General features: G+C 34.3%; 2 protein-coding genes and 1 long non-coding RNA gene across 3 annotated transcripts; 1 reads left to right on the top strand and 2 right to left on the bottom strand.

Moving 5' to 3' along the window:
- Positions 1-3,295: 3,295 nt before the first annotated feature.
- On the bottom strand, positions 3,296-7,729 carry LOC143603717 (uncharacterized). The gene is made up of 8 exons (XR_013148122.1): positions 7,523-7,729; positions 7,270-7,416; positions 6,107-6,204; positions 4,770-4,843; positions 4,619-4,679; positions 4,447-4,532; positions 4,275-4,364; positions 3,296-3,511 (listed from the first exon to the last, which is right to left on the bottom strand). It is a non-coding gene; the product is annotated as an uncharacterized LOC143603717 (long non-coding RNA).
- LOC143603715 (uncharacterized) lies at positions 6,103-7,648 on the bottom strand. Its single transcript, XM_077080435.1, has 3 exons — positions 7,523-7,648; positions 7,270-7,416; positions 6,103-6,204 (listed from the first exon to the last, which is right to left on the bottom strand). Exons 1-3 carry the CDS (start codon positions 7,646-7,648, stop codon positions 6,103-6,105), a joined length of 375 nt encoding a protein of 124 aa, XP_076936550.1.
- Positions 7,730-10,527: 2,798 nt separating the features above from the next.
- On the top strand, positions 10,528-12,847 carry LOC143603718 (geraniol 8-hydroxylase-like). Its single transcript, XM_077080436.1, has 2 exons — positions 10,528-11,669; positions 12,082-12,847. The coding sequence occupies exons 1-2, from the start codon at positions 10,782-10,784 to the stop codon at positions 12,700-12,702; spliced, it is 1,509 nt and encodes a 502-aa protein (XP_076936551.1). The 5' UTR covers positions 10,528-10,781; the 3' UTR covers positions 12,703-12,847.
- Positions 12,848-13,842: the final 995 nt, after the last annotated feature.

Genomic DNA, 13,842 nt, shown 5'->3' with positions numbered 1-13,842 from the left:
TTTTCCTTGCTTCAAACCTCTAGTGAACCAGGCTCAAGGACAGTTCTAGAAACATATCTCACGTGCAAGCTTTAAATGCCTTCTCATCTCTTGTTGACTTGGGGGATACGTATCAACCTTACCGGTCCTTAGTAAAACAACAAAAGCAGTTGACTTTGTAACAAACCTTAAACAAAGTCAAACTCCTAATTAATACCATAGAGTTTAACCACTTGTGACAACCACAGCTTGGACAGAGGTGTTACCAAGAAAGACCTACCTCATAAACGAATCAAATGTGACTAGGGGTGAGCAAGATAAGGGTCGAACCCTTAAAACCCGGTTATCCGACTCGTAAAACCCTTAGTTAGACCCGAATATATAATATGGGTCAGGTAAATGGTATTTAAAATTCACCTTAAAGGGTAAAAGAGTTTTCAAGGGTCCGACCCTTTTCCAAACCCTTTTACCCGTTTACTAGTTTCTAGATAGATATATATGAGATTCGTGATTATCTGAAATTTAGGAGAGATATATTTCATATAAGGTTCATCCAAAATTTCCCAATTACTAAGAAAAATTAAATAAAGGGTCATACTACTTATTGGAAACATATATATGAGAATCACTGAATTGTTCTCTATATGAAATTTGTAAATGTGAATATTTCAGTTTAAATGGATGATTAACTTTCAAAAATTACACTTTACTATATTGTTAAATGAAAGAATAATTGTTCTAAGATTCATATATTAAAGTCATATATGAGATATGCAACTAGTAAATGCGGAAAAAGAGTTGTGATTACTGACTTAAAGGGTAAATGGTTGGACCCTTAAAACCTCTATTTATACCCGACCCTTTTATTGTTTAGAGGGTAGGGTTTAGGGTCCACGTTTCTTCCTAAAAAAAGTAAAGGGTCCGAATAGGGTATTAGGTAAAAGGATAGAGTCTTACCATTTGAACAACCCTAAATGTGACATACCAACTGGTCATTACTCATTATGAGATAAGTGTTGAATAATAGTCAAAGATTTGCGTTTAAAGTATCATTATTAATTATAGTAATACACACTTGTTTGGACGTACAGCTGGTTTATGAAGAATTGTGCACGTTTGTCGGTATTGGTATCAAATAAATCTATCAAATGTTTGAGAGGTAAAGACGAAGCTTCGTGAGATAAATTTGTTGAAATTAACGTAGGTTAGTTCAAGTGGGATTCACAAGTCTACGCCTCGTTTGTTGTAAACTAACACAAAACTATCCACGTTTTTGTTTGGTTGGTTGTCTTAAACATATATTAAGTTATTACTTATTAGCCTATCTAGCTACTACTTGTTTATTAAACTATCTAAGATTATACTGATTTGTGAAGTTTCTTAGCTTGTTAACAGATAGAAAAGAACTTTATAGAATAGTAACAATTTTTCACTATTTTAATGCATTACTATTAAGTTTTTTATATAAACGCTATCTTAATCATACCAAGCAAAATTCAAGTTAAACACATAACATGACTTGTTTGTTAATCTTTTCAAAGTCTCAATTTTGAAGGTGTTTAGCCCCAAATCATTTAGTACAATGAAATAAAGGGGACTATGAATTTACGTTGTGTCATGTATCGATTCTAATTTGTCACTTGATCAATTCGGCCTCTCTAACCAGATCGAACCTAGCTCCAAGTCACTTTACTATTCACAACTGCCTCACATGAAGTCAACCTCTATATAGTTATCTTGATCAGCCCCAACACCACAAAGGCTCTCTTTGATTGCATTAGTCTAGGGTTAATCCTTTTTTGGAGGAACATATGGCTAAATCACAGTCTTCTCCTTTAGATTCTAACTCGCAATACGTACGATACATTCATATTTCCCTTAATCCTTTTGTTCGAAACCTCCATAGGTAAGGAAAAGTCCCCAAGCTTTGATTAAGGTATTAACCTCCAAAATAACCATCTTTTGAAGACCCTTGAACTCATTTTCTAGTTAATCATTAACGTTTGGTAATGACTAATCCATGTCACACTTATTTACTAACTTTTACTATGTCACATGTTATAATAATTTTCTATCTTGACTATTTCATAGCACATATGAACATGTTAGCTTACAAGTTAGCTAGTTCATAACACATATGCATATGTTAGGTTACAAGCTAGCTTAGTCCACGTTACATATTAGTTCAATTATTAATTATATTAGCCCCAATTATTAGTTATATTAGCCCATAATATAATCATTCACTAGCCACTTAATAATTACCTAAGTTGACTCATAAAAATCATAACACCCTAAAAATTGGGTGTCAAAGTTTTGCTCCTTGTTTGGTGCATTAATTTTGACACGCCGTTAGCAATATTCATATGTGTGAATTAGTGATCTCAAATAGAAACCTTTGTTTGTAACTTGCAAAAATTGGGCAAAAGCTTTTGAAAAAAGTGAGTATTAGTTTAAAATTTACGATGAAGGTGCCCAAAGAAGATGATCAGAGAGAGCTGATCGGAGGTATATTAGGATATCGGTCGAGTAATGTTTTTAATTATTTGCTTTCTAATTACAAGACCAAATCGATCATTTTTTTAAGACCAAACATGTTACCCAAGAAAACAATAGATTCTAAACCTGTAATTTATAGCGTTTAAGAACCAAATTTGTAAAACATATAAATACAACAAGAACAACCATCCATGTAATTAACTCCTTTTTTGTTTGACTCAAAACTTGATTGTATTTTATTATCTAAAATAGATTTAAATGGAATCACACCCAGTTTGGACTATTATATGAATTAGGCAAAATGTTCTTTCGATAATCGTAAAACCGAATGTACCATTTGTAACGAGCATGATCAATTATGAAAATCTACAAATTGATAATCAATTATAGATTCTATTCTACATACATAACAAACTGTTCATAACTAGAACCAAGTAATTGTAATTAAGGACAAAAAAACTAAAAGTAAGTTATAAATTCGATTTTGCCACAAGCAAACCAATCTACACATTAACCTTCCCACCCTCTACTAACACACAATCAGTGGACCACAAAACAGGTGAAATAATCAAATTGAATAGCACATTGTTATTATTATTATTATTATTATTATTTATTATTATTAAATGTAAAAATTACAGGCTATGGAATCAACTATAGGTGTAGCAAGAGAGATTTATTCTTATTAAATTCAAATAAAAAATAATCAAGTTTCTCTCAAGGTCACCATGCATATGACAATGAATCAATAATTTACAACCACCACATGATACTTCCTAAATTTAAGGCCAAGTTGATTTCATAGACTGCCACAACATCACCAAAAAGAACAAGATAAGCTCAACCATGTAACCAGATTAGGTCAATCATGGTATTAAAATGTTTTGTAACAGTTTTTTATTCTATTACCTCAATTACACATCATGTGTATAATCAAACAATGATATTTTGCATATTTTCTACATCAAAACTAGACGGTATAGTACTTGCGCACAGCCCCGCGAACCTTCTCCATGTATTCTGCCGCTTGTAACTACATGATGGAACAAATCATCCATACACAGTTATGAAAGATTAAATTATAACTTATAATTATGGTTAGACATTTTGTATTAACTAATAATCATGGACTGGTTTATTTAATTTTATGTCTACATGCCTGCAAACAAACTGAACGTTTTATTAACCGTTTGGTAGGAAATGCGTTTATGGTCACTCGTATAATAAACAAACGAACATGAACACAATATTTTGTATTTAATTAAACAAACTAACATGAACACGTGCCTTGTTCGTTCACTTGCATTCGCTTTTAATCGTTCATTCATGATCGTTCACTTTAGTATGCCTTCAAATTTATGTATTTCTTATATTAATTTAAGATCAACTTAATTATCACAATTTAATACCCTTTGTTTATACACATTTGTAACTTTTGAAATCTTATGTTCTCTCTTTTATATACAAATTTATGTCCTTTTATATTCATGAGCTGTTCGTTTAGAATATTAACAAACGAACATAAGCTAATGCGGACATATTCATTTTCTTAACAAATAAACACGTACAAGAAAATATGTACGTGTAAGTGCGACATGTTAGTTCATTTGTTCATATAAGTTAAACAAACGAACAGTGCCCGTTCGTTTGGTTCGTTTACAAGCCTATATGTCTAGGCTATCAATTTGAATTTCACAAGATTTGGCACTACTTACAACAGGCTTGATGTAATGTTTAGATTCATTGATTTACATTGTAACTCATTCGTATTTGATTATCTAACTAGCATCACTTGCCTGATTACTTCTACGAGCATTCGCTATATTTTCATCAAGAAGTGCCAATAAGGATTTGTTAATCTGGTTCTTCTCCACCATGTCCAGTAACTATGTGACAAAATATGAATAGAGGTTTAGTATCCGCTACATAAACAACTATCAACAAAATAACCAATCGGATTTCACTTACAGTTGCTTTTATATCCTTAGATGTGAAAATCTTGTTTAGGTTATCTTTTGCCTTCACTATGTTAGCTTGCAGTTTATCATAAGCCTCTGCAAATTAATATATAAAAGGACAAATATTTTACTGGTTTAGAAATATGTTACTTCTAGTATAATATTGTTATAAAGATAATAACCTATTCCTTCCAAAAGGGCTTTTTGTAGTGCTTCCAACTCAATTATTCTATCTTCCATATCCTACAATGATCATTTTTAGTTTTTACTCACATTAGTCTGAGATTAATATATAATTATGATTTAAACAAATGGTAAAATAAGTAAGCAAACCTGGGTTTTTTTGAACCGCAAACCGAATCTGACCAAGTTCAAACTTTAAGTGAGTAAAGAACTCATCGGTTAACCTGAAAGTACCGGTGTTAGTATGAGGTGACATTAAAAAAAAAGTTATAGTTGTATTTAGGTTGACAACTTGACATGTTTCATGAGTACGAAAAAGCTATTTCAAAATTGTCTAAATTTTTATTTACGGTGGTTTTACATAAAATTGTAACAAAAACTTAGAACAACTGCTCAAAATAAACCGCATTTAAAGTGGTTAGGACTTAATTGTTATAAATAATCCTCATTTATTACGGTTTGGACTAACCCGCTTTATGTAAAGACTTTCTTTACAACGGTTAACAATATTGAACCGCTGTAAAAAGTAAAAAACAACTGAAATAGAAAAAACTATTTACAGAAACCGTTGTATAAAATGAACAGGAAACCGTGTAAATAGGGCCGTTGTAAAGATCAACAAAACCGTATGGCTGTAAAAGATATAATTATTAGTTACATCCTCTTTAGAAACCTTTATTTGTGCTAGTGTTAAATTATAAAATAGGTCGTGTTTGGGTTGAAATATTAATTTATAATTAATATCATATTAGTAATAATAAGTTGTAAGCATGTTCAAAAGGCTCGCGAGTTTGGAGCTCGCTTGAATCTAGCTCAAAAAAGCTCGCTCAATATGGCTCGGTTTGACACTGAGTTGGGCTGGCTCGGCTGCATTAGAAAGCGAGCTTAGCTTGGCTCGGTGCGTAACGAGCCGGATCGGCTCAGTTTGGCTCGCTTGGTAACTCGACCCGGATTATTTTACTTTTAATATATTTTATTTTTTATATAGATATATCATATTATTAAAAATGTTTAAAGTAAAAAGAGGCCAAATATCCCTCTCCAATCCTATTTCCTAATATAGACAAGTTGTTAAAAACAAATTTCTTGTTCTTATTTCTCAAAACGTACTCTTGCATTATTGTTATCGATCACGGGTTGGTTCGGAAGCTAATGATCTTATTGTTCTTATACGATTACGTATTGCTTATAACTTATTTTGTATTTGGTTGAACTCGTTATGTATTTAATGTTCGGTTGAACTCGTTATGAACTTACCGTTGATTTGGTTGAAACTTATTATTATTATTTTTCAAAATTAGACTAAATCGAGCCGAGCTAGCTCGGTCTGAAACCAAGCATAGCTCGAGCTTAATATTTTAGCTCGGTTTTAAAACCGAGCCGAGCCCAGCTTGAGCTTGCCCCGGTTCGGCTCGGATCGCCCCTTATTAGTTAATAATCAGATTAATATTTGTAACAAGAAGTAAGCATGGAATGCAAAAACTTACTTAGGTCTCATTCTAGCAATCTCAAATTCAAGCTCTTGAGCTTCGGTATCAAGAAAATATTCAACAAGCTCCTCAACATTATTTGGAACACGCCGAGACTATAATACAAATTATCACACAAACATAAGAAAACATATTCAAAACCTAAACAACACATAAGGATATAAAGGAACCAAATAAAAGCATGTCCATGTTCGTTCGTTTAACTTTAAGTTAACAAACGACGAAACATGAAATTTTAAACGAATGTTTTTTTCTTGTTAGTGTTCATTTGTTAAGAAAATGGATGCGTAGACTTATTTTATGTTTGTTCTTTAATACTATAAAACAAAACGGTTCATTAACGTAAAAAACCACAGGCATAACTAACCAAACATCAATTAAAAGTAAACATGAACATCAACCAAAATTGGGTCCGAAGATTAATAAACTAAATTGTAATAGGTGACATTTAATTTAATCTCACAAAACTACACCAAAATTGTTAATGGCCTAAAAAATTAAATGAATATACAAACAAGTGAACTTAAACAACAAAGTAACAAAATAAGTTTTTTTTAATTGAAGTGAAAGAACAAATGAACATAACTAAATAAAACAAAGCAAACATAAATGAACGAACATGTGTTTCATGTTAGATCGTTCAACTAAGGGGGTGTTTGGGACAAGGGCAAAGCTTAGTGAATGCCTGAGTGGCTCGCCCCCCTATTTTTTTTACGTAAAAATTGAACTTAGCCCTCCCCCCCCAATTCCCTCCTTGTTTATGATTTTTTTTTTTCAATACATTTGAGGGGGGGGGGGGTGCCTGACAAACTTGTCCAAGCTTCGCCACTGGTTTGGGATTCCTTATTTCCCGCCTTATGATTTTTTCTCACAAGTCAGTAAGTTACAATATTTTAACTTATTGACTTTTATACACTCACAAATATTCTCAATACCAAACAATCTTATAATTTTTTTCTAAAAAGTTATAAGTTGGTGTAAATAAGCAATCCCAAATACCCCTAAATATTTAAAATATGTTATTCATATCCGTTCAGTTCGTTTAATAAATAAACAAACATATATAAAACGTTCAATTCGTTCACACGCCTAAATCTTCTAACCACAAAACTCACAATACCGAAAAACCGAATAATGCAATTCAAGAAACTCAAGTTCACCTCGCGCAAAGCACGCCGACGTTCGTTTTCTTCTTGAACTTGTCGTTGGAATTGTTCGCGAGCATCCGCGTCTTTCTCAAGTCGTCTCTTGAACTCACGCCGGGCTAAGTGACCGGTTGTGGGTGGGCCCAATATTCCTTCAGGATCCTACCTTAACATAATCAGATAACAAACGTAAGAATTAATTAAACCAGTTTCATATAATCGGTTACTGAACCAGTTGAGTTAATAACTAAATATGTGTACTATATACCCATCCTATACACTGAATTTTGGTTCTGAAGTTGGCTGAAGGTCTGGTACGGTTGATAGATACGGTTGTGAAGGCTGCGGTGGAGGCGGTGGCGGTGGCGAAACCGAGAGCGAGAGCTCTGGCCATAACGACGGTGGTGATGGTTATAGTGGTGAGTGGTGGTTATGAGTGGTTGGTATATCCGTTAGCACAAATGTTATCATGTATTATTATTATTAGTTGTTAACTGGACTCTGGTGACTGGTATTGGTTATATTATGTGGTCCTGTAAGAAGTATTTGGATTGGGCTACCAATATAGTTTGGGCTTGCAAAATACTATTGAAGTGCACAAATCGTGTTTTTCATAAACCCGGATTCGGGTATGGATAGCGGTTCAGGTATGACCGTGTACTGGAAAATCGGGTATTGTTAATACCCGGGTCGGGTTCGGGTATTGCTAGTACCCAGGCTTTTTTTCTGGGTATTTTTCGGGTATAGGTTGGATTTTTTGGGATTGCACTTTTTAGGGGTATTTTTCAGGTATTGTTCGGGTATTTGAAAACCCGGTTTCAGATTTGGGTATTATCGGCTACAAATCAGGTCTAGTTCGGATATGGGTTTTGGTACTAATATGCTTATCCTATCCGTACCCTATGGTTGGGTCGGGTACGGGTTCGGGTATTAATAACCCATGTATAAAAAAACTGGTTCCGGGTTTTTTCTTTCTGGGTCCGATACCCTATTCAGGTTTTTTTTACACCTCTAGATAATTTATTTAAATCTTGAAATTTTAAATTTGTAAGATTGTGGTTGAAATTTAGAGTATGAATAAATAAGTGACTTACTAACTTTAAAGATTTATGTGTTTTAACAATAAAATCAGTTATGTGAAAACTGTTAAGTTTGAAGAAAATTACCTGCGTTAGAATCGAAACTCTAGATGATGGAATTCGGGTCTGAAAACCAGTGCAAACCACTTATGGCAAATGGTTACAATGTCCACATAGTTAAGACGTTCTTGTTGAACACTTATGGGTGGTTACTATATTTGTACTAGACATCTCATTATAAGCAACGTAGGCGTTAGTAGCACTACTCATAGCTATTGTCATCTTGTAAATAGTAAGAGGCCCAACTATTTTCCTACTATTTATTTGACAAGAGGTGTGTTCATTTTGATGTTAAAACCAATGAATATCGCAACAATTACTTTGTATCACATCAAGATATAGAGGTTGACAAGGAGCGTAAAGGAACACCAAAAATACTGTTGAAGGTGACACATGTTAGCATATGTAGTGGAATAATAAGAACAATCAAGGGAATTCAATAAAAAAGTAGTGTTTATATCGAAATAGAAGGCAAATGGGCAATAAGATTCGTCGCTACCCTTTTTTGAATTGCAAAACCAATCTATGATGTGGATGAGATGGGTATTTTATGATTGTATAGCAATTAGAGATAGAAAAGCTAACAAGAACACAATAATTTCTTTTAATAGTCACAAAATTGTCACCGACTACTTTGTAACTTCTTTCATGGGTTTGATTGGATGTATAACTGCTTTTAGAGTTTTACTAGAAACACCATTCTTCGTGACGTAGAATGATATATGTTTATAAACTTTAAAATTCACAACTCTATTTTGTATTTCTAGGAAACACAATTTTATATATTATCATGGGTGTCGTATTTGGGATTATTGTAATTGATTTTTAAGTTAGTTTCTTGATTTTAGACAAGGGAAAGAGAGAAAGCCACATGAAGAAGAGAGAGCCTATTAGGGAAAAAGTAGGAGAGAAGAGTAAAGGATGAAAAATGAGTGACATGACTTAAAAACTACATATTTTGCCATTACTCATGCTCTAAAAGGCCTGTTCGTTTCAAGGATTTGTAAGTAATTATAAGGAATGAGATTTTAAATCACATGAATTGATATGTTCGTTTCATTAGATGAAAGAATGGGAATGGAAACTAAATCCCATCAAATCCCACATTTCATGGGATTTTAAAATCCCACCTATTTGAAAGGATTGTTAATTATTTTCTTATTAAAAATAAAAACCCTTCCAAAATAAATTCAAAAAAATTAATAAAAAAATCATAACTCAAAATATAAATCAAAAACGAAAAATGTAAAAAAACTAAAACGTTTCCGCCTTTGCCCTCGTTCTTAAAAGAAAAAAAAAAAAAAAAAAACTCAAGAATGAAGAAGATTCAAATTCCAATACATATTAACCAACTAAACACATGATAGGGATTCTAAAACATTCCATTTCATTCCAATTCCAATTCCAATTCCAATTCCTATTCTAATTCCAAATCCTTTAAAAAAAGTCCGTGAAGCGAACGCACCTAAGGGTACTTCAAAGTAATATAAATTTATAATGAACAGGAAACATCATGTAGTAATCTTGATCATTTTGAAATGTAGTTCTATACAAATCAGCATATACTGTCCATCGTTATTTATTTAATCCTTTGTTCAGTTCTTCACGATCTGTCTCACTCTCATATTTCTTATCCCCCTCAATTGGTAATTTTTAAAAACCGTAACTAGTCTTTTTTTTTTTTTAAATCTGTTTTGTACACCTCTATCACCATTACAGCCCAACTACCATACGCCCCACTTTCATTATTTTCTACCGACCCAATCATTAAAGTAAAAAAAAAAAAAGGTCATCCTTTAATTATAAAATCTTATGAGGGCATCCTTATTCCTTATACACTGGCCTACGCAAACAAATAATCTGTTGAATGCAATTTAACTGGTATTCATTTAACGACGAATTTCAATCAAATAAATAGCGAAACGCTATTACAAAAGAAAATTAATCCAATCTTTACATGTAATGTTTTTAAGCGAGGATCGGATTTAGATAAACAAACCGGTTTGTTCTCAAAGATTAGATCATTCATAGCCTTCCAAATGCATCGAAAATGATATATACCATTATAAATGCAATATAAATGGTCATCATATTTAGCAACTTGCTAGATATATATGCTTCTGTTTTGATGAAAAGAATAACTTGTCTTGTTCCATATGTGTCCTTCCGAATACGTAATTAATTACCAACGCACTTCAGGTTGATATATATAGAAAGAAACTTGACTGGTTCTCTTTCATCATAACCTATCCATTTATAGATAAGGGTACTTGTGGTCTTGTTGTTAGACTAGAAACTGAACTCATCCAACACTCATTATTTAACTAACACAATAACCATTCATCACATTTCATTCTTAAACATCTTTGCACTAATTACCAACAAACAATGATGTTCGGAGAGGTTGCAACCAGCATTCTCATAATAACCTCATTACTATCCATATTATGGCTTGTATGGATATTATTAACATCAAAGGATCCCCACCCGCCACTCCCGCCAGGCCCACGGCCTCTACCGCTCCTCGGAAACCTCCTATCTCTTGATCCGGAACTCCACTCCTACTTTGCCAATGTGGCCAAAACATACGGTCCGATTTCAAGGCTCTGGCTCGGTAAAAAACTTGGCATTCTCATCACCTCTCCAGCATTGGCCTATGAGGTGCTAAAACTGAATGATATCATCTTTGCCAACCGAGACGTTCCGGTTGCTGGGAAAGAGGCAACATACGGTGGAAACGACATTGTTTGGGCACCGTATGGCGATCAGTGGCGGATGTTGAGAAAGATTTGTGTACGAGAAATGCTTAACAACCAAGTTTTGGATTCGGTTTACGCTATCCGAAGGAAAGAGGTTAGAAACACTGTGAAATATTTGTACAATAATGTCGGGTTGCCAGTAGACATTGGGGAGTTGATGTTTTTGACAACATTGAATGTGGTTACTGGCATGATATGGGGTGATTCTGTGAAGTCGGGTGATAGGGAGATACTAGGAGCAGAGTTTCGGCAGCTGGTGAGTGAGTTGACAGGATACTTGGGGACGCCGAACTTGTCGGACTTTTATCCGGGTTTGGCTACGTTTGATCCGCAAGGGATTAAGAAGAATATGAAAGTGTTGGCCAAGAAATTTGATGGGATATTTGAGACAATGATAGAACAAAGGAGGAAAATGGGTGGTAATGAAAACAAGGATTTTTTGCATGTTTTGTTGAAGCTTATAGATGGTGGTGACTCCAACACACCATTTACTATCACTCATCTCAAAGGCGTGCTTGTGATAATTATCATAGTACTTATGTTGTTATAAGAAAAAGAAATTTATAATTGGTTTAGTTATAAGCCCAACCGTGGTTGCAACGTTGTGGTTGTGGTTGCGTTTTGGCCTTTGGGGCCAAAACTCTCCCAAAACGCTTGCTACACCCCCCCCCCCTCTCCTAAGTTTCGGGTTGGAGAGTTTTGTACACATGCACTAGTTTTGTGTGTGTGTGTGAGAGAGAGAGAGGAGGGGGGGGGGGGGTAATGTACGTAATTATTGCATGAGAGTTTTGGAGAGTTGTTGGCTTTTTACCATTACACCATTTTTTACAAAACTATCCATTGATGACAAAGACGTCACGTGCCACACAACGTCCATATGTGAAGAGTTTTGACTACGCATGGTCTTACATGCATTTTTAATTTTTCAGGATATGGTGGTTGGAGGGACGGATACGACCTCAAATGCACTCGAGTTTGCCTTGGCCAAGATGATGAACCAACCCGACATTCTCAAGAAAGCACAACAAGAAATAGAGGCGGTGGTCGGGATAGATAACATAGTTGAAGAATCCCACATCAACAAACTACCTTACCTATATGCCATCATGAAAGAAACTCTTCGACTCCACCCAACAGTTCCACTTTTGGTCCCACATTGTCAAAGTGAGTCATGTGTGATTGGTGGCTACACAGTCCCAAAAGGTTCTAGGGTGTTTGTGAATGTATGGGCAATACATGGAGACCCTACCGTTTGGGACAACCCGTTGAAATTTCGACCTGAAAGGTTCTTGGATGGGAACTTGGATAGCACGGGCAAAGACTTTAGTTATCTCCCGTTTGGTTCAGGACGAAGGATATGCGCAGGTATTGCCACGGCAGAGCGAATGTTTGTGTTTTTGCTTGGATCCATAATTCACTCTTTTGATTGGGAATTGGAAGAAGGAAAAGAACCTGATTTGTCAGAAAAGTTTGGGATTGTGTTGAAGAAGAAAGTTGCTCTCATGGCAATACCAACACCAAGATTGTCAAACCCAACATTGTATGAGTGACAATCTTGAAAGTGATGTAATATGATCAATCAGAGCTATTAACATCCATGCATCCTGTAAGAACTTAGTTATTCTACCCATTCACAAGTAAATGTATTATAAAACACATGACAAATAATATTAAAATATTGCCATATATACAATGTGAACATATTTTAACTTCAATACATATATTAATTATTGTTGCATTCTAGAAATTATAAATTTTTATATTAAATACTTTATGAAGTTTTATTTACATCAAATATTTGATCGAGTTTAACATTAGCCAAGTTAATCATATGTTAAAGTTATTAATCATATATTAAAGGTATTAATATATTAAACACATGTACATGTTGATATAGAGGACTTTAGGGTGAGTATATAGTTTGATGGCCAAAATACTTGCAAACTTTAGGGTGATTTTATCATCCTTAAAACTAATATATATTCCGGTGTAGCTAGTTACGTGACTTTCCATTTTATACACCATAGATTTATTTGTCTGAAATAGTAAGAGCACCACCACGTGCTCCAAGCCTCCACCACCCAAGGTCTGGGTCTAGGTGGCGAAGCTGCACGGACAGGGGAGGTGGACTTCTGCGTTGTGGAGCCAAGGTCAAGTGGATAGAGTTGTGTCTACGAGAGATATTGTGAACGAGAAGGGTGCCTCCTCTTTCTCTCTCCACACGTATCAAGTACTTTTGAAAACCATTTTTTTTAAATCATATATATTCTATGTAGGTTACATCAATAGAAATTTTTTATAATTTTTTTCTCATGAATATTCCGTTTTCTAGTTTCGGTTAATAAATGAAATTACGAGTTATTATGAGTCGGGCTAGTGTTGGGTTAAATAGATATGAGTTATGGACTTGGGTTAAAAGAAAGAAGGAAAGACCATGGGCTTAAGCCCATGATCCATAATTATATAAACCTTAAATCACCCATTTAATTCATTTCACACATATTCCATACATCACCAAAACACACACTTAAGCTCTCTCTCTAGTTCTCTCCCTATCTAAACCGAAACCAAGAAGGAAACCAAGCATCGACCACCCGAGGTAATGATAGTATGATGTTGTATGAGCTTAAACCCGTAGTTAAGGTCACGAAACGACAAGCCGACACCGTTAAACCGTTTAAGTCACGAGA

The sequence above is a fragment of the Bidens hawaiensis genome, unplaced genomic scaffold (genome assembly GCF_021521415.1).
Source record: "Bidens hawaiensis isolate Kalapana, Puna unplaced genomic scaffold, B.hawaiensis_p1.1 tig00062510_1, whole genome shotgun sequence".
NCBI lineage: Eukaryota > Viridiplantae > Streptophyta > Magnoliopsida > Asterales > Asteraceae > Bidens > Bidens hawaiensis.
This window is presented reverse-complemented; position numbering and strand designations above follow the sequence as displayed.